The sequence below is a fragment of the Serinus canaria genome, chromosome Z, assembly GCF_022539315.1.
Source record: "Serinus canaria isolate serCan28SL12 chromosome Z, serCan2020, whole genome shotgun sequence".
In the NCBI taxonomy this organism is placed as follows: domain Eukaryota; kingdom Metazoa; phylum Chordata; class Aves; order Passeriformes; family Fringillidae; genus Serinus; species Serinus canaria.
Genome location: NC_066343.1, coordinates 66,561,411 through 66,581,796, shown reverse-complemented (window position 1 = coordinate 66,581,796; position 20,386 = coordinate 66,561,411). Strand labels below are relative to the sequence as shown.

General features: G+C 42.6%; 1 protein-coding gene across 6 annotated transcripts in view; it reads left to right on the top strand.

The window, feature by feature from the left end:
* The window catches only part of LOC103822899 (phospholipid-transporting ATPase ID-like), an 86,069-nt gene that overhangs the window by 45,754 nt on the left and 19,929 nt on the right, over positions 1-20,386 (top strand). For all 6 annotated transcript variants that reach the window (XM_018922942.3, XM_018922941.3, XM_050986656.1 and 3 more), the window contains 11 exons: positions 673-745; positions 915-985; positions 2,125-2,207; positions 5,981-6,139; positions 6,826-6,914; positions 11,899-12,095; positions 13,223-13,431; positions 15,435-15,478; positions 17,052-17,217; positions 18,015-18,203; positions 19,001-19,116. In XM_018922942.3, the coding sequence (XP_018778487.1) occupies positions 673-745; positions 915-985; positions 2,125-2,207; positions 5,981-6,139; positions 6,826-6,914; positions 11,899-12,095; positions 13,223-13,431; positions 15,435-15,478; positions 17,052-17,217; positions 18,015-18,203; positions 19,001-19,116 (1,396 nt within the window). The remainder of the gene's footprint in view (positions 1-672; positions 746-914; positions 986-2,124; positions 2,208-5,980; positions 6,140-6,825; positions 6,915-11,898; positions 12,096-13,222; positions 13,432-15,434; positions 15,479-17,051; positions 17,218-18,014; positions 18,204-19,000; positions 19,117-20,386) is intronic.

Sequence of the window (20,386 nt, the reverse complement as noted above, 5' to 3'; positions counted from 1 at the left end):
AACCACAGATCCTGTCCAGCTCTAACCAGCACCGAATAAGCAAGATCAAACTGAGTTCAAGCTTGAGCTCCCAGTCCTGTTTTTGAGACTGATCTTTCTCACCTCTAGAATTTTCATATACAGCTATCTTGGCTGTGTCGGTGCCTGCAGTTTAGCTGGCTTCCTGTGTGCACATCTGGCTTAGTGCTGTGAAGACCACTGCAGCCATGGCTCAGACAGCCAAGTGCACAGCCAAAGCAGCTGCACTGACCTTCCTGAAAGCTGGTTACTCTTGCCCTAAGCACCACCCAGAAAACCTTACACAATCTGCAGTTTTCCCAGATGAAGTCTCTCACACAAAGCACAGAGGGTTTTTTGAGGCAATGTGTCCCTTTAAGAAAAGGAAGGAAGGGAGCAGTCACTGCAGAGACAAGGACAAGGATAGTGCACATGGGCTGTAATACTGTTGTAGGGCTTGGTCTCAACCCAGCATGGGTCATCCCAAACAGTGCTTTCATTGATTTTTACTGGACTTTTTTGTCCTAGCTTAGTATGGATCAGGACACATCATGGCAGGCCCTGCTCCCCAGTCCTGATGGAGCCTACAGTATGGCTCCAGGAGCAGAGCTAAGTTCCCCACTTTCCCAAGAGGCATTTGCTGTATGTGCTTACTTACCAGAGATTTCCTTGCAGGTTAAAGGAGCAAAAATGGATGAATGTTCAAGTGGGGGATATAATAAAACTAGAAAACAACAACTTTGTGACAGTGAGTACCGTTTGTCTCTATCCTGATCACAGCTAATCTCTGCCACTCTTACCACTCACAAGAAAATCAGTCATAGTGATGATGTGGCAGTAACCACAACCAGCAGTGCTGTGCAATGCCTGCTGACTGTGTGAATTCATGCCAAGTCTGTCTGTCTATCTGTGCTCAGGCTGATCTCCTGTTGCTGTCGAGCAGTGAGCCACACAGCCTGACGTACATCGAGACAGCCGAGCTGGATGGGTAAGTGAGCCTGGTGCTGGCGTGCCACCACTGCCACCACTGCCACCACTGCAAAGCCACGGTCCTGGGGACCCTAGGTGCTGCAGGCATACTTGCCATAGCTTTGGTAGCCAGAGTTTCATAACATGTAGAATAAACTTTGGGTTGGTATCTTGAAAATAAAGTCTTCTGGTGGATAACTTTTGCTTCTGGAGTGCAAATGTCATGTGAGGAGGGGACTCCACTTTTCAGTGACAGCTCTTCTAACATGGAGAGTTAGTTAGACACATGTCCCTGCAATATCCCCATCAGAAGCTGTTGCTTTTTTCTCCTCTAGTATTTTCCTTGAGACAGATTATCTGGGTGAAATAATCATAATGAATAACTCCAGTAATCTCCTTTGGTCTGTTGTAGAATAATATCAATGCAAGCATACAGCAAAGGCTTCCATATGCTGCCCACTCCAGGACACAACTGGCTACAAAACCAGAGGGCTGTAACTTGCATTAATTGGAATAAACCAGAGCTGACTCACCTTTATGACCCAGTTTGCATTACCTTTCATGCATTGCCCAGAACTAGCAACAGTCTGAGTGACTAAGACCAGAGATTTTAAGGAATTGTCTCTCCCAAGGCCCTACAGACAGCCCTCTGGACTTTCCCCATCTGATTTCTGCTTAAAATGGGTTTGTAGCTTTCGTACACATTACTGCCACTTCTAAGAGGCCCTGAACAAATGCAGTATTCTTTTGACATTGCATTTCCAGCTCCCCAGCTAGCTAGTCCCAGGACTGAAGTAATCTTCCAGATTAGAATACCATGTGAGAGAAGACTCAGAGCTCTCATATATACTTAGATACCCTGGGTTTCAATGTGTCATGAATGACAAGGGTAGAGATTGCACTGCTCTGTGGTGAAATTAAGACAGAGCCACTTCACCTTTGGTATCACTCCTCAGAATTCCTCTGACTGCCTGTCAGTGCAACTGAAAGACACAATCTACACTCTTTGGCCAGGTGAAAGAGATGTACAGTGTCACAGTTCATCAGATGGCTAAGGAAGGAGACTGTCCTCAAGAGCAGAAGTGATTATCAAGGAGAGTTTTCAGTTCACATATGACTTTCAGTTCATATTTTTTTTTCTTATATTGTTCACCACAGTGAAACAAACCTGAAGGTGAAGCAGGCACTGACAGTCACTGCAGAGCTTGGAGAAGATCTTCAGAAGCTGACCGAGTTCAAAGGTGAGTACAAATGGAAAATTAGCTTTATAGATGATTTGCCCAAATTACAGAGAGTGGTTGAGACTCTTCCTTCCAAGCTGTCCACTGCTCCCTGCTAGGTTTTCTCTGCAAACAGTGCCAGCAAAGCAGAACAGGCACTCTGCAGTCTGTACAACAGGTGTCAACACCACATGTAAAGGAAAAGGTCCCTCTTTGCTTGCAGGTCTTGGTGCCATGCATGGCTATAACCTGGCTCTACCTTGGTGGCAATTCTTCTGGGTGCACACTTTTCTTTTGTGCCTGTCTGCACAAGTCAAGACTACCCACCTTGAAAGCCAGCACAAGGGTTCACATAACTGCACAATGGAAACTGTTTTCCTAAAACCTTGTGCTTAGTTCTGGTCTCAAAACATTGTCACACTGCACTTTCATACTGATGTATCAATGCTGATACACTGAATACATTTATCTTCTGATCAGCGGCACTTCCCAGACACCCCACACACCTGAGGACTAACTGTGCACACAGGACAGGTGACTGAAGCCTCACCCTGGAGCCTTTCCTTTTCTCTCTCAATGAAACAATAAAGACTGAGTTTTAAAATATCTAAAGGCAAGCATAGATGTGCTTAACAAGAAACATGTCTTTTCTCAGCACTGTTTTCTGTACTAAATACAAGGATAGACTAGACCAGAACAGAACAGAATAGAATAGAATAGAATAGAATAGAATAGAATAGAATAGAATAGAATAGAATAGAATAGAATAGAATAGAATAGTTTAATTGGAAGGGGTCTACAATGATCATCTAGTCCAACTGCCTGACCACTTCAGGGCTGACCAAAAATTAAAGTATGTTTTTAAGGGCACTGTCAAAATGCCTCTTAAACCTGGCAGGCTGAGGGCATCACTCACCTCTCTAGGAAGCCTGTTCCAGTGAGTGGTCACCCTCTCGGTAAAGAAATGTTTCCTAAGAGGTCCAGTCTGAACCTCTTCTGGTGCAACTTCAACCATTCCCATGTGTCCTGTCACTGGATACCAGAGAACACTTAGCAGCACATGCAGAGAAAGGAGCTAGACCCGTCAAAGCCAGAATACTCCACCCTCACACATCATCTGTCTGTGGAGAGAAGATGAGGGAACAGACCAAGAGGTGTTAGTCATGTTCTCCAGGGCTCTGCTGGCTTAGATATGAGGTCAAGATTACAGGAGGAGTTATTATGGAAAGGGGTGGAATGAGTGCTGCTGTCCTTAGAATGCCTTAAGGATTGCAGGCTCTCAGGAAATACTTTTAGATATAGAGGGAAAATAATTTTAGAAAAAAAAGTTTCTGAAATAAGTGGATGATTCCAGGACAAGTGGTGGGGATGTGGCGAAGAGCATAGCTGAGACTGTCTCTGGTAGAGTTTCTTTTGCCTTCTTTGTTGAGGTTTTATGCAATAATATGTTGGGTTTTGCCAAGTGTCAGCTCAGTACATCAGGATTTCTTTGAAATGATGGCTGAGGTTCTGGATGTTTTAGGTATTGAGAAATATGTTTCTGTATGTACAGTTAGATGCTTAATGTTAACAATTGGAGTGGCATGCCTGATTATTTTCCTGAGCAGGCTGAAGTGTCTATCAATTTGTAAGCAAAATCTTAATCTTAGATAATCTTTCAAACATGCTTAGTGTGATGGTTATCTAAGGGCACGGTGTTCTTGGAAGTGCTTAATTAAAAAAACATTTTAAAATATTTTGGAAAATTCAGAATTTTCTTATTGGATATTTATTTATTCTCTGAATCTCCATTTTACTTATGTTGTAAATAAAAGTGACCTCTTCATAATACTTGAAATGAATAAAATGTTTCCCAGGATGATTTATATTTGACAGTGTACTGGGAAGAGTGCCTGGAATCAGACCCAGCCTTGCATTTCCCTTAGCAAACCTCAGTAGAAATGTTTAAATATTTATGTAACTCTTTATCTAATTACTTTTTAAGACAGGAAGAGAGGACAGGGTTGTGCAGCTAATACAGGCACTCAGTGGAATGCTTAATGTGAGTTATGATGTTTGTTTGATGGTTCAGATAAGGAGGATGCTTGCAAAACACTGAATTTCTTGGTTTGATTTGGGGAACTGGGAGACCAGAAAGGCAACAGTACTTTTCAGTTACCCTCTGCTTATCACAGTTGGCTTGACAGTATTTAACCCTTTCGGCTGCAATGTATTCCAGATATCTTATTGCTGCTCCTGGGTGAGGGGGACAGGAGGCATGGTGCCTGGCTGTGGTGCCTTCAGTTGCAGAGCTGCTGGGCTCAGTGCAGCTGCCCTGGGGGGACCTCTAGAGCTTCTCAATCTTTTGTGCTCAAGTCTCATTTGGATGAATCCCTTCTATCTCAAAATCAGCACGTCAAAAGCCCAGACCCACCTGCTTATGGGAAAACAGATGTGGACACGTGAGGGGCTCACAGGAGCATGGTCCCAGAGCAGGCACGGTGTTCCTGGTGGGAGACCATGCCCTGGATTTGCTTTGCATTGTGCTGTCTGAGGTTCCAGTGCAAAGATCCTGTTTCATTTGTGCTTTTCAAGGTGTTTGTAAGGGTGGCAGTGAGATGGGCCTGCTTACTGGAGACTTTTAGAAATGATGGGGCAGAGGTCTGATCCTTGCTGGACTAACCAGATAATAAAATAGAAGAGTAGCACAGTTGTTAGTATGAATTCCCATGCCACATGTGTCACTGAATTTCCTAATTATTCAATCTTTCATGTCTTATGGTTGGTCTGCCCTAGATTAGAGCTTCTTTTTTGATCATTTGCATAATGTTTAATTTTAAATCTGTAGTGGTGAAGATGATCATGACACTTAAAACTGTACTTTTCTTCTGGACTTCTCTGGATTTTGTTTCCGGTTTCTTGAGCCTGGTGTGTAAATCTGACAGCAGATAGAAGAACTGTATTCTCTGCAAATGCTAGTATTTTAGTAGGTATTTATAGCCTGTGGTGAAAATAACTGCTGATTAAGTGAACAGACTGAACTCTTGGATTGCCTTTCAGTAAGGCATATTTGTATTTTCCAGTTCTCAATACATCCACAGGGCTCTGCTTTGAATCTTTAAATGTCAGGTGCAGAGTTTGACTTAAATAGTCATTTTTATACTGAGGTATCTGAACGCATTTTATTACAAGAAATAAATATAAAGCGTGGAAATAGACACTCCAATCACTTACAGTGTCTGCTCAGTGGCCAAAGAAGGTAGTGGTATCTTTTAATGCACTCCTGGGACTTGAGTTATAAAACAGATGAAATTAAAAATCAGTGAATAAAGATACCTCAGTTAATTACACTTCTGCAGCCTTTAGGCTATGATTCTATTCGCTTGGGCTACTGCAGTTTGAGGGAAAATGAAATAGGAAAAAAGGTGATGTCAGCAGTTTTAGCTAAAGTTATCCAGTGACATCCTACCACTATGAACTTGCTGTGAATGGATTAAAAGTATGTTGCTAGTTCAACATTTCTTCTCACCCACATAGAAGCTGTTTTGTACTCTACCAATAAAAAATTGCTGTGTTCAAAGAATTAGATAAATGCAAGTTCACTGTGGTCCCTTCAACTATGAGATGAATATGGGGAAGGAGCAACATCCCAGAACATCAGTAAATATAAGATGTAGAATGGGAATGACAGGGTTAGGAGTCGGCTGTAACTAGAGTGTGAAATATTGTCTCTCTGAGGAGCAGCTGGGAATGCAGTATTGATGGCACCTTTCTGGACCAAGGTTTCCATTTTTGCTTTTACATTCTTTTTACAGGAGAAGTCAGATGTGAGGCACCAAACAACAAACTGGATAAATTCACAGGAACTCTTACTCTTCGTGGAGAGAAATATGCCCTGGACAATGAGAAGATGTTGCTGAGGGGCTGTACCATCAGGAACACAGAGTGGTGCTTTGGGCTCGTTATTTATGCTGGTAGGTAAAAAGACTGACATGCTGATTGCAGAGCCCAGCAGCACTAGGGTGGGGATACATGCACATCCAGCAAGTATTTATGTTTCTACCAGGTACAAGAAGAAAAAGTTTCTTGTTTCAGAAATCCACTCAGCAAAATACAGGAGGGGAGTTTTGATCGATGACTAAGAAAGAATGTAACAATTAAATTTGGTTAAGAATTCTCTCAAGTGTATTGAAATACACTCTGTGTATCATTTCTATGTGATTTTCATCCACATTGGAATATCAGGGTCATCAATAATATTATTGATTAGATATATGCTTTTCATGAGCCTAGTCCTTCTATTGTTTCTATACTTTAGACATGTGAAATAACGGATAATATGTCACCAATAACATAGCAATACCAAATATGCTGAGAAAAGTGATTAAACCTGAAAGGAAGGGTTGAATGTTGAAAGAAAAGAGTTGAGTCAAAGTCCAGATTTAGTGGTTTTATGTGACTCTCTCTGTATAATCTCAGACAAATGACTTAACCTGTTTCTGCCCAAGTTCCCCACTAGCACTCTTAAACTGTGTCTACCTGACTTCATGAGAGCTGTGATGGTTATTTATGCTGAAAAGCACAGTGGGGCCTCAGAGGGAATCAGCTTTAGAACAGCTAAGCTTCATTACTAAAATTAACAAGTGTGCTTCATCTCCAGGGCCAGACACGAAACTCATGCAGAACAGCGGAAAAACAACTTTTAAGAGAACAAGCATTGATCGGCTCATGAATGTCCTTGTGCTGGTGGTGAGTCTGATTAATGTGTCTTCCTTTCTTCAGATGTGTTCATCACTTCCAGATGCTCCACCTCTCTGTCCACACAAATGGGGGAATGTCAGAAGTGACTAATGATAAAAAGAAAAAGTACATCATAATTTATTAGCAGCCTGAGTTCTGCAGTGCCTCTGCCAGCCCATCTTGCAAAGCAAGGCCATTACACTGACAGAATTAAGGACTTTCCTTCTGAGCTTGTCATTTGCTCTGCTCTCCCATTTCTCCTCTGCATCTTTGCATGAGAAATAGTTTGAAGCCTACAAAGCCCTTTTTTCCTTCTAGTAATTTTGTCATTTTCTACTTAAATAAACATTAGCAGTTCTCTCTCTTTCTCCCGATTTCTTGGCATCTCTGGTGATATCTGAATAGGACTTGGTAATTGAGATTGCTAATTTACATGACGCCAGCTCCTGACTTAACACATTAGGGTAAATTATTAGACATGGTCTCATTAATGGTCAGAAGCTGGTGTTTTAAGCAGCTGGGAAATTTGAGAACACTAATCTTACATAGCGGGCACTGTTCTCAGATTGAAAAACAGATTGAATTTGAGGGTTAAGCTCATCAGTGCTTTTAACAAATGGCAAATACTTCCAGGCAGAAATAGTGATTCTTTCACAGACTTTCTCAAGATTTTACTGATTGAGTTCAAAGCTACTCAGGGGAGGAAGACATACACTCTGACACTACTTTAATCAATGTTGCTTGAAGTAAAGGTCTTTCATTTCAGATTTTATTTCCCTATGAGTGCAAATTTGTCATGCTTCCCATGCATGCTGCACCACCCTTAGTTTATGGGAAGCTCTGGTGGTCAGTGCTCACTCTGCCTGCTTCTTCCCTACTACCCTTGCTCTCCAGATCACACTAGCAGCCAGCTGGGGACAGGATCCATTCCCAGGCGCTGGAACAAGCCCTGGGGAGGCATCCAACAGAAGTCTGTGCATTACAGCAAGTCTGTTCTGAGTTCTCCCTACCCTCTCTGACTTCATACCTCCTCAGCACAGGGGCTTAAAGCACAAACATCTCTGGGGTGGCACCACCCTCCAACCTCCACATTTCATCTCAGCCACTGTATTCCCGGTGTTTTTCTTTGGATCCCAAAAGTCCTTTAGGCGAGCCCAGGGATGCCCAGCAGTGCTACAGCACAGAGAGCCACTCTAGGGTTAACTTCAAATCTTCTTGAGGTCTTGCTCTGTGTGCAGTAAGGACGTGCCCTTAGTTTTAATAATCTTGCACCAATCTCTGCCACAGGAAATCTTGGTTTATCGAGCTTAGTTATCATCAGCTTGTCTCCCTCCATGTATTTCTTCCCTTTCTCCCCTCAAGTGGGTAGCAAAACCAAGCAAAGTTTGTGCCTCTTACATTCAAAATCTTCAAACATTTGAAGAATTTCACATTTTGATAGATGATCTGCTATGTTCTGATTGGAGAGGAGAATGGGCTGTGGAGGCATCCACAGGGCACAGAAAAAAAGCAGAAGAAAACTGAACCAGGAATCTAGAATTTAATGTTCAATTAAGATTTGCTAAATCTCCTTGCACAAGCCAAGGGTCCCACCCAGGACTTCCAATCTGTTTGGCTTCTCTTTATAAAAACAAATGAGATGAATTTACCTCCTGGCTCTGTTTTAAAAATACTGAGCAAGTTGCAGCCGATTGCATCAGCCTCTGCCTGAGTTCCCAGGCAGTGGAGGAGCCAAGGGTGTGTTTGCCTCCTTTACACATTTTTAAGGAACCTAAAATTTTGATGTCTAAGTAAAGCTCTATCATCCATTGAACACCAGGCTCTTTGCACACCTAAGGGGATGTGGCACTTTTCCAGCTCACTGGATGGCTGAAGGTTACAGAGTGTGGTCGTAAAAACAGGCAGGATATTGTGCTCTTGAGTTGGAGAATACAAAGCAGCCACGACTTACTATAAATAGGTAATTTAAATGTAGTGAAGCTTACTCCATATTAACACTGGCAAAGTTATTTTGTGTTTGTTTGCCCATAAGACTTCCAGGCACAAAGCAGTGTTTAAGCAGGTTCGCCAAGGGAGTGCCTGTTAAATGTTGCCCTGGTCTGCCCCAACAAGGGTTAATCAGAAGCAAACCTTCCCAGATGGCAGTCATAGCTGTTTTGTCACATTTGGAGGTGTTTCTCATCAATCTGAGAGAGAAGTTAACGTTCCTCCACTGGGGATGCACTTGCCAGCACCAGAAATGCTTTTTTCTCCAAAAGCTGCTTTTTAGCAGGCTAGGGGGAGCAAATTTTCAGAGAAAGAGAGCTCTCACATTCATCTCTTAAACAACTGACTCCTTCAAATCCCAGAGCAGAACTCAAAGTACCAATCAAGAAACTGAAACTGTTTTAATTCACAGTCCAACAGTCAATGTTTGTCTTGAAGTCCAAAGCCACTTCCTCTTTACAAAACTCTTACCAGGAGGATCTTCAGCAGTCAGTGCGTGGGCAGGACCCAGGGAGGGATGATGCTCATGCTGGAAAGCTCCATGAGCATGCACAAGCAATGATTTTTCATGTCATTCTCTAGAGGGCTGTGGTTGCAATTGCAGCACCCTGCACACAGTTGTTTCTGGGCACAGAAATTCATCTCGAGGGCTGCTTTTAATGGCCTGGTCCTTTCCATTTGTTTCAGATCAAACAGAATGTTCGTGAGCCTTGTGCAAGCACGAATGTTGCACAGGAGTGGGGTTGTGAGAGCATTGACACACCCAGTGTGCAGAAAACAAAACGTGAACAAATCAAATGCAGCTGTAGGCAAGAGCTGCTGTGGTATAGAATCAGAGTTCTTTGAGTTGGAAGGGACCTTAAAGAAGGGAAGGGACCTTCCAGCACCTCAGCCATGGGCAGGGACACCTTGGGAAAGCTCAGCTCCTGTCTTGCCCCACATATATTTCTATTGCTGAATCACACATTGAAATTCCTACAGGGACTGTGATATTGTGCAAATAGATAATTTTTAACCTCTGGGGCAGTGAGGCGGGTCATGCCTCTCAAATACTCTGAAGTCCTTATAATTACAATAGCACAGATTGAAGTATGTTTTAATTTCTGGTTCACAGAGGTTTAAAAACACTGCACCACATTCCTTACCAGCAAGCAATATTGTCTCCATTTTACAAGCTGAGCAATTTATTTGGCTTCGCACAATTAAATAGAAAAGCTACTACTCATGTGTGAAATAAATGTGTCCCCTGAAACTCAGTCTGCCACCTTTTCTCACTGCAGTTCCCTTTTGTGGCTTTTTGATATTAAAACTTGAGTTGATCAGGCATGAACTTTTCATCAAGTGATTCATATTTCTCCACAGAAGTATCTTTCTTCCTCCCACAGATTACCTCAGCAGTACAAATATTAGCTTTACCATCAACATTTCTATGTTTGTCCCTCAATTACTGTTTTTTAAAAAGGTTGATTACTGTTTTAATGTGATTGTTGCTGTGTGGCCTTTACATAATGGTTCAACCTACTGATATTTCCTCCCTAATGATTATCCTTGCAAAAGATGATTTTTAATTGCTCTTTTGTGCAGCCTGTTGACTCCATATCTTCACTTTTTTATTATTATATTGGTTGTTTTTCATCAAATGTTAGGAAAAGACCATGCCAAAAGAATTATTTTCTCATCATTTGTCCAGGAAGGATGACAAGTTAACTGCAGTTTATATCCCCCACCATCACCATTTCTGCCTTACAAATATAGTAATTATATTAGCAGGATTCAAAGATGATGGGTCTTCCAAGTTTTTAAAGCATTGTTAAAAACTAACTTTATTAAATGTTAAAAACCATCCTCTAAGGTCCATCTTTGAATTAGATGGACTTGCTGCACTGAAAATGCTTATTAGCAGGTAGAGCCACACAGTGCTCTTCATCAGTGAACATAATCTTCCTTTTTCATCTACCATAGGGCAGATAAAGCCTTCTTCCTTTCTCCTTCCTCTTGGAGGGCTATCTGTTAACACATTTGCTTTTCACACACCTGTTAATGACTTTATTTTTTTGTTGTTGTTGTTTTCTTGATATTTCATTACTGTTGGATATTCACAGTTCTGTAATCCCTTGCAGTTTGTATTAATTTCTGTTAAATTTATTTCTTCCTGTACTTTCTGTCTTCTTTTCCAAATAAATGTATTGCTACAGTCTTGGGGTTTTTTAAATAAAAAAATGCTTTATGACCTATGTAATGTTTTTATGTCTGTTAAATACTGTTCTTGAGCAAGCCCAAATTTTCAGTAAGGTTTCCCAATTCGAAATTCACTTCCCAGTTTCTGTTGCCCTGGTTACTTTAGGCTTCAGGAAACAGGCTTCTCTAAAGCCCAAGGATATGCATCACTGGTTGGTGCTGCTTTTTGTTTGCTCAAAGGAAATGTAATCAAATTGTGAGGGCAAATACCGAGGCAACCATTAGCTTTGAGAAAGCAATTAACTCTCCTCTAACCATCAGAATAAAATCCAGTGCTAAATTCCAGACTGTATGCTGCTGGATTATCCTCCGCGGTCTTTCAGAAATTGCGAGGAAGACTGTGATGCATCTGGCAAATTGCCAGGTAAAGTCCTTTAGGCAGTTTGTATTCCTGAGTGTGCAGCCAGATGTTTGAGGACCCTCAGCTCAGCTCTCCTCTAAGGAGATTTGTTGTACAGCAGACTGCTGTAACCACCCTAGCTGAGATGTCTGCTTGGGATTTAAATCCCCAGCTGTTTGAGGACTTTTAATTCCAAGCTGCCAGGCTCTGTACTGTGTAGTTTTGTCCTTGAGGTAAAAGTATCATAATTTTGCTGGTTTTCTCTCTTCATCCCTAGGCACATTTTTCTATGATATAGGCTATCCAAACCTATTCCATTAGGGTCTTCTGATTAACCTGAGCATAAGAAATTCTTTGTTTCTAAAATGCAATACATTTTGTTTGGTTTTGATTTGTTTGGTTTGTTTTTTGATTTTTTTTTTTTTTCAGATCTTTGCATTTTTAGCACTGATGTGTCTCATCCTCGCCATTGGCAATGGTATCTGGGAGCATGATAAGGGCTACTACTTCCAGGTGTATCTGCCCTGGGCAGAGGGTGTCAACTCTGCCTCCTACTCAGGCTTCCTCATGTTTTGGTCATACGTGATCATTCTAAACACAGTGGTACCTATTTCACTCTACGTCAGGTACGTGCCAGAAGCTCCTTTCTCTTTTGGTCTTAGGCGAGACTTCTCTTTTGCCTTAACTGGGAGCAGCATTTTCCTTAAAACCTAACACAGCCCCATCATGGATGCTCCTAGACAACCACAGTGACACTTTTCTTGTTTCTGCTGCCTTCAGAAGGTTTTGTCAGGGACAAAACCTTTTGGAGTGGGGACAGCAGTGAGCCCTGGAAGAAGAGAGGATGATTTTGCACTTAAAGGGGAGGTGTAGACATGTAGGATGCTATAGGAGCAAGGCTGGAAGCCTGCCACCATTAGCAACTTGCTAACAGTGAATGAATGGCTGGTTCTTCGAGGTGGCTTCAGGACTGTGTGAGGACTGCCAGGCAAGTAGGTGCAACCAGGTTCAAGTACTTGGTGCTATATGAGCAGCTGAGAGTGTTCTCTCTTCCCAGACAACAGAGCTGTGTTGGTTATTGGTGATAGACAAATAGGAATAACAGGTAGGCAATGTGTCTGTGATGCTCTCAAAACTTGGGGCTGGTGTAGAGACTGCAAAGATCTGTTCAGTCTATCATTGTAGCTACCTTCAGTCGCCTTCGCTACTGAGACTCTCTTTTGCGTTGGTAAACATGAGGAATTAATTCCATTCCTGTCCATTATATCACCCAGCAAGATGAAAACTCATGTCATCTAGAAGCTGATGCCACTCTTTTGGTTGTACTGAGTGACCCAGTGGCTCTCTTGGTGTGGAGCTCTCTGTTGTCGGAGACATGGCTGGGCTCATCCCGTGCCACTGGGCTCAGCCCAGCCCACAGCTCTGCTGGAAACCACCTCCTGAAGCAGCACTAACTGAAACCCACTGCTCCTGCCTCTCTTCTCAGTCCAAAAACTTCTGGAACTTTCCAAGTACTTTTATAAAGTACTGCTTTATAAACAAAGGGAATGAGTTTGCTGTAAACTTAGCAGATCATTTCAGTGGGACTTGCTTCAGCATCCCTTACCACAGGCCATCTATGGACTGATGAGTTCAACCTGTCATTACCTTCAAAGTTGTCTTCTAATTGCAATTGATAAGGGTGGTGCTGAAGATAAAGAGCTTGTCCCTTAAGCTAAGGATATTCCATCACCTTCTGTTTCTGTTTCATCAGTGTGGAGATTATACGCTTGGGTAACAGTTTCTACATCGACTGGGACCGAAAGATGTATTACCCACTGAATGACACGCCAGCTCAGGCTCGAACCACTACACTCAACGAAGAGCTGGGGCAGATCAAGTACATCTTCTCAGACAAAACAGGAACTCTCACCCAGAATATCATGTGTTTCAACAAATGCTCCATCAATGGCAAATCCTATGGTATGTTTGTCTTACTCTCTGAGTTTTCTTCACACTGTGCCTCTTCATCCACAGAGACTAAATCCGATATCCAGAGCAGAATGCCATGTAAGGAGCTGCAGTGATCAAGTCTAAGGCTACCCATCAGGGATGTCTGGACACCCTGATTGCATCATTTGCCATGTATTAATAATTATTTCCTCTTTTTTATCACTCTTTAATCTCCCTTTTCCTGCCCCACTACTGCCCCAACACTATTAGTTTTGCCTCATTTGTCCCGGATTTACATCTGTACTCAAATTTGTTTGTTTGTTTGTTTGTTTGTTTGTTTGTTTGTTTGTTTGTTTTTTCTGATATCACTAGTTAGGTAATCACAGCTTTTTATGGTATTATTGGCATGGTTAGCCAGGTATTGCTAACCTTGCAAAATATAACATGTAACTCACATAACTCACTCCCTCCTAATCACTTATGAAATCAGCCATCCCTCATGGGGCTCCTCATCCTTTTCAGGTAGTTGGAGTAGTCAATGACCTGGTCTTTGTCTTTACACCTGACATTTTTCAGCTACCAGAAGAAAGAAAAGTTTGTAGGGAGTTGGAAAAATGGGAAACATGAGTTGTTAGCTCTTTTAGGTCCTAGAAGTTATTGATTTAAAAGGCTTGCTCATGCTATGGCCCCAGGCAGCTTTCTTCATACTGCTCAAGAGGTGCAAGCACTTTGTAAACTGCCTAATTGATTAACATCATTAGATAGTCCAAGAAATTAGTCACTGCTTATGGATGCTTGCTTTGCCTGTGTCAGACCTGCTGATGCACTAATGTGCCAGAAAGTTTGCATCTTTTCTCAGTGCTATCAGCTGACCTAATAAAAGAAGATATTTCTTTCTATGAATCTGTGTGTATTTGGAGGCCACCTTATCTCAAACAGTGTTGGTATGATATTTAACATTAGTACTGCTAATAAGGAGTTTGAAATCTCTCCTATCGGGTGCCCTTAGTTGACTTTTCTGAAGTGCATGTCACCACCAACACAGATACAGGGTAAGGGTTCAAGAAATGAATGGGAAATACATGCAAAGAAGGCAAACAATCTATTGCCTGTAGTTTTCTAAATGTTAAGCTTCTTTCTAGCACAGTACTTCTCTGCTGCTCAGGGACATTCTGGAAAGCAATGCCAGAAAGGATGATTTAGTTCTGCTCCCTTCTGGAGGCTTAAGGGAAGGAGGTGCACAAAAACCTCCTGGCTGTGGTTCCCAGGGAATCAGCTGATGCAAGGATTCTCAGGAGAAATGTTTAGCAAGTTCCTGTTACACTCCTGGGGCCTTTATGAAGGCACACCAGCACTACAATTGACTTTGGTCACAGCTGAGGTTGCTGGTGCAAGCATGAGTTAATCATCCCTGTAATTCATTGCATTTTGATCTTATTTCAATGAAGTGTTGGGACTGGCTGGCCTTGGGACAGTCCAGACCTTCCTTGTCTTTTCTCCAGGCAGAAGTTTTAACAATGTTTCTTGGAGATGACTTGTCTTCAATTCCTATGACCAGATCATCCATTCAGGGAGAATCAACAGAGCAGCCTTGCTACTTAGATGTGGGGAAAATGGGCTTTGAAAACTCCTTCTCTGTGGGGGTCCAGGGACTGCTGCTAATAGTAGGATGCAGGAGCTGGATTTTGAAGGAGAAGGCACAAGAGAAATCATTTCCTGGAAGCACTTTAATTTCCTGTCTAGCACTAGAAACCCTATTCTTTCTGTGTTCAGCTCAAGACGAGTCTTCTTTACTCAAAAGCTAGTCACTTTTATGGTAACTGCTTTGTGTTTCAAGCATCTATCAGTCTCCAGATTTTGTCATGTCAACCTAGATGCTGATTGTTATGCATCATCAGTCATCAGTGCCCATGTCAATGCACTGAAACTTTTAAAAATAGATTCTAACTTAGAAACATTTTACTCAATTTTGTGGCTCAGAGACTGCACTTACCCACAGTTTGTGGCTATAATTTCATCTTTCTTGCTTGCAGGTGATGTGTATGATATGTCTGGGCAAAGGATAGAAATAAATGAGGTAAGCGCTCAAGTGCTATCAGGATCTGTGCTTTCAGTGGACCTGGATAAGTACCAGTGGACAGAACCCTGCACAGGTTATTCTTTTCACCCTGCAAGAGTTGATGCTCTTGATGCTCAAAACAGAGATGTGTGTTCCTCTGGATGTCAGAAAATTCCCAGAGTTAAGTTCCTTTCCGGTAAGCCTGGGTTTAACCTGCAGATTGGGAACAGCCCACTGTCCTCTCTGCTTCACCTGACATCCTGGTGCATGCACAGCTTCTCTTGAGCACTTGACCATTGGTGTTTGTTGGAGACTTGGACTTTGGTGAATTTTATTAACCTTGGTGAATTTTATTAACCTAGTCAGTTAATTAAAGCTTTAGCGAGGAATTAATGAGTGCAGTTCACACTAATAGCAAGGTCACTGTCAAATTCCTCTGATGTCCAGACTTCAGAAAGTGTGAAAATGTGTCATTTTTACATTTTTCTTTAGCCTCTGCTTGCAGGAACAAATGCACACATCTTCATTTCTAAATGTCTGAAAGTTTCACGCAGTAATCCAAATAACAAATAGCAAGATGATGATGAAAATCTCACTCCTCATTCCAATGATTCATTTCCAATCCATTTAGAACTTAAAGTGCCCACTGAAACAGACTGTTTGTGCTGAGGGCTGTGCCTCCAGCCTGCCCTCTCTCCGTCAGCCTTGCTTGGTGACACACACTGGACTCCTGCCCACTGCCCACCCCACCCTGCTGCTGGTGACACTCTGTGGAGCAGAGTCCTGCTGCCCACACACCCACGATGTTGCTGTGCCTGGACCTTGCTGCACAGACGAGTGTGGGAGGGGTGGGTCTGTGCTCTTGGACTGAGTGCTAAATGTCAGTGTGTGGAGGTCAAAAGGATGATTTCCATCCTGGAAACTCTGAGCTCATCAGGAATGGGGTGGGAGTCAGAATTGTCTGAGGCAGGCTTGGCAGTCCACTGCTCCGTGACACATCATGTGGTAAGCTTCTGGACGTTTCTCCAGTGTGTTCCACTCTGCTTGGGGCTCCTTGTTTTTTGACAAAATAGGTAGTGCCTGTGGAGTTTAACCTTTACTTCACCTGTCTGTCCTATTTTGTCCATATCAGATTTTTTTCTGGCTTTGAGAGAACATGGTGAATAAGACAGACTTTTGAATTGTTTTAAAATGGGCTCCTGCATTCCACTGTCATAGGCAACTTTTGACATCATGAGCGCAATGCTTCCAAGCAGGCATGTGTTGAAGGCAGGCAATTCTTTGCTGTAGGTATCCACTGGCAGGGCTCTTGTTGGAACATTAGCTGCTGCTCAGAGAGGCAGTTTAGCCAACTGGTTCTTGGCCTGAGTGCTGCTCTGAAAGGCACATCTAGTGCCTGTCCTCTCCTATGATTAAATACCTTTCCTGACCTCCCACATCCTTAAATCCACCAATCCCTGCCACAAGCAGCCAGGCCTGCGGGATGGGGTCCTTTGTAAACATGAGGAGGAGACAGGGGCAGTGCTGGGCAGGAATTGGTGTACAGCCGTGTGAGAGCTTAACAAATAATACCAAGCCATGTGTTTTTCAGAACACAGAGAAGGTTGATTTCTCCTACAACCCATTAGCCGACCCAAAGTTTGCCTTCTATGACCACAGCCTGGTGGAAGCTGTGAAGCTGAACGATGTCCCGACTCACAGGTTCTTCCGGCTGCTGTCCCTTTGCCACACAGTGATGCCAGAGGAGAAGAAGGAAGGTGAGGACTGCTGAGGGCACTGGAACGAGTGGTTATGTTCACTCGCACCACAGCATGTCTTCTCTCCACAGAAGCTGTTATTGGTCCTTCTGGCTCCCTGGTGATTTTCTGTAGTGTATGGCTATTCATAAATCAGTGTCTTTGGAGATGCCACACGGGAAGAGAAAGGACCAGGGCCTCCAGTCCCTGTGTGTTCCAGTGGTGGAGCTGACACTACTGCAAACACCACATCTCTGGAGTGCGGAAATTGCAGGTGCTGCAGCTTCCCTGAGCGGGCAGAGGCTTGCCCTGCTCTCTCTCTACTCTGCTCCTAGCCCCAAAAAGCAAAGAACTTTGTGTACCTATCCACTGGAGATTGATTAGCTCCTCTCACCCTGTGTTCCCACAGCTACTAGGTCAGCCTCCTCAAATCCCAGACAGGATGAAAACCATGCTTTAAAGGCTAGAATTAATTGACAGGTATAAAGAAAAAATACTGATCAGAAAAATACATGCAGATCTGACTAGAAGGGGCTAAACCAAGGAACTTGTCCTGTCAGTGAGATGTTAGACTCCAAAGAAGTGATTAAAATCCCCAAAAGAATCCAGGAGGCCTCTTGTACTGTCCTGGAGGATGGGTTGGTAGGACATGATGGGGATGTGTGGACATAAAGTGCTTTTTAGTGCTGCACCTCTGTGGATAGACTGAAAAGCAAAGGGATAACTGCTATATTATATCTTAGATGCTGCATTTTTTTTTTTTTTAAGCTCAGAAATAAGTCAAAAGCCACATTACATTTTTTTTCCTTGCATGTCAGGAAACTTGGTGTATCAAGCACAATCTCCTGATGAGGGAGCCCTAGTCACTGCTGCCAGAAACTTTGGATTTGTGTTCCGGGCTCGCACACCCGAGACCATCACTGTTGTGGAAATGGGAGAAACAAAAGTCTACAAACTTCTGGCTATTCTTGATTTCAACAACGTTCGCAAGCGAATGTCTGTGATAGGTATGTTCCCTTTGCTGCTTTCTTTTCTTCCCAATTTTTTAGGTTCTGGACCTGTCCCTTGTCCTGCTATGATGCAGAATTTTTCCAGGAGACCTCCTTTGCAATATGGTGTGAAGAACATTTATTTCTGAGGACTTGAGATGGGCTGCCTTGACTTTATAATTGCACAGCAGCAGTGCCAGAAAAATACTTAGATGAGGCAGGTGGGGTAAATCTCAATATCTGGACCATAGTGATGCAAGCCAGCCTCCTAAAGACACTTAGCTTTACGGGTATCTTGCTCCCCTCATTACAATGCAGGAAAGGCTTTTCTTCTAATCAGCTTTTACATTTTCAGTGAAATTTGAGGAAGTAGGACAGAAAAAAGCAAGAACAAACTGAGAAAACAGTTTTTTTCCAATAAAAAAATTCCAATTTCTCCCAAACAAAAAATGGAGAAATTAGTCAAGAAAGTTTTTGCAGCCTTTTTAATACTCCAACTCACTCTAATGTTTCAGGAATATTGTAATTGTAGTTACAGTTTACTGGTAGGAAAATAGGAGAATTAGGACCAGTTCCCTAAAAACAAGTTGTTCTTTGCTTTTTAGTGAAGTTCTGCCTGCAGCAGACAATGCAGTGTCTGTTCAGACCAATGCAGCCTCTTTTCTAATCAGAGCTTGTCTTGATTCCTGGGAGTTTGCCAAAACCTGGGGAAATTCAGACACCTGTAGAAACTGTTCCTGGTTTTGATGGAAGGGCTTTGTACTGCAAAAGACTCAGTCTGGGATTTATTGCATTTCTTTTCCTCTTCCTCACAGTGAGGAGTCCAGAAGGTGACTTGACTTTGTACTGCAAGGGGGCTGACACCATTCTTTATGAACTGCTTCATCCATCCTGCAACTCTCTCAAAGAGGAGACCACAGAACACCTGAATGTAAGAGCTTCCTCCTCAACAACATCTCTGTATTTGATGTTTTTCTTTTCTCCAGCATACTTTGTCTTCAGGAAAAAAAAAACCCCAGATTTAAAAACAGCACTTAAGCACCAATTTTAAGTTATGGGATAGAGAAACAAATTAGTTTCTATGACTTTAGGTCTCAAATTAGCTGCCCAGGCATGAGAACCAGGTGCCATGTGAACTGCTCTAGGACAGTCAGCAGATCAAGGGGGATGCTTCTGTCCTGCTCTGCTCTTGTGAGACCTCACCTGGAACACTGTCCAGCTCCGGGATCCTCAGCATAAGAAGGACGTGGATCTGTTGGAGTGAGTCTATGGCTATGAAGATGAGCAGAGGGCTGGAGCACCTCTCCTATAACTGGGAGATTTGGGTTTGTTCAGACTGGAGAAAACAAGGCTGCAGGGAGATCTTATAACACCTTCCAGTACCTGAAGTGGCTAGAAGAGAGGTGGAGAGGGACTTCTTACAAGGGCATGTAGTGATAAAACAATGGTTAATGGCTTTAAACTGAAAGACAGAAGATTTAGATTAATTATTGGGAAGAATCTCTTTACTTTGAGGGTGATGAGACACTGGAACAGGTTGTCCAGAGAAGCTGTGGATGCTCCATCCCTGGAAAGCATTCAAGGTCGAGTTGGATGGGGCTCTGAGCAACCTGCTCTCCTGGAAAGTGTCCCTGCCCATGGCAGTGGGGTTGGAATGAGATTATCTTTAAGGTCCCTGCCAACCCGAGATATTCTATCATTCTATGATTCTGTAATATGGACAAAGATGGAAAATCCAATGCAGGACATTTAGAAGACCTGTGACTTCTTTCTGATGCACCTTTACTTCAAGCCTGGGGAAAAACCTCACAGAGATGCATTTCACAAACGCATCTTTGCTGTTCCACCAAACACTGAGCTCCATGCTGTCCATCAGAAAGCACAGTTGCAAGGGCTTGCTGAGATACAAGCATCTAGATGTGCTCATTCTGTGCATTTTAGCCAGAATTCATAGCCTAAAAATGTTGAATCCATGTCCAAAATGTGAGGCTGTGTTCAGTGTTTATTTAGGTCTCACTGTTCTGGACCTCTTGTTGAGAAATACAAGCATGAAAAACAAATGCCTGGTTAGTGAAAGATTTAGAGCCAGAAAGTAGAAAAGCCCTTTTGAGGTTTGGTTTTTTTTTGGTTTTTTTTTTTTTTTTTCCATAAGGACCACAGATGGTAATGATAAAGTGGTCTTGAATTGCTATTTAAAAATA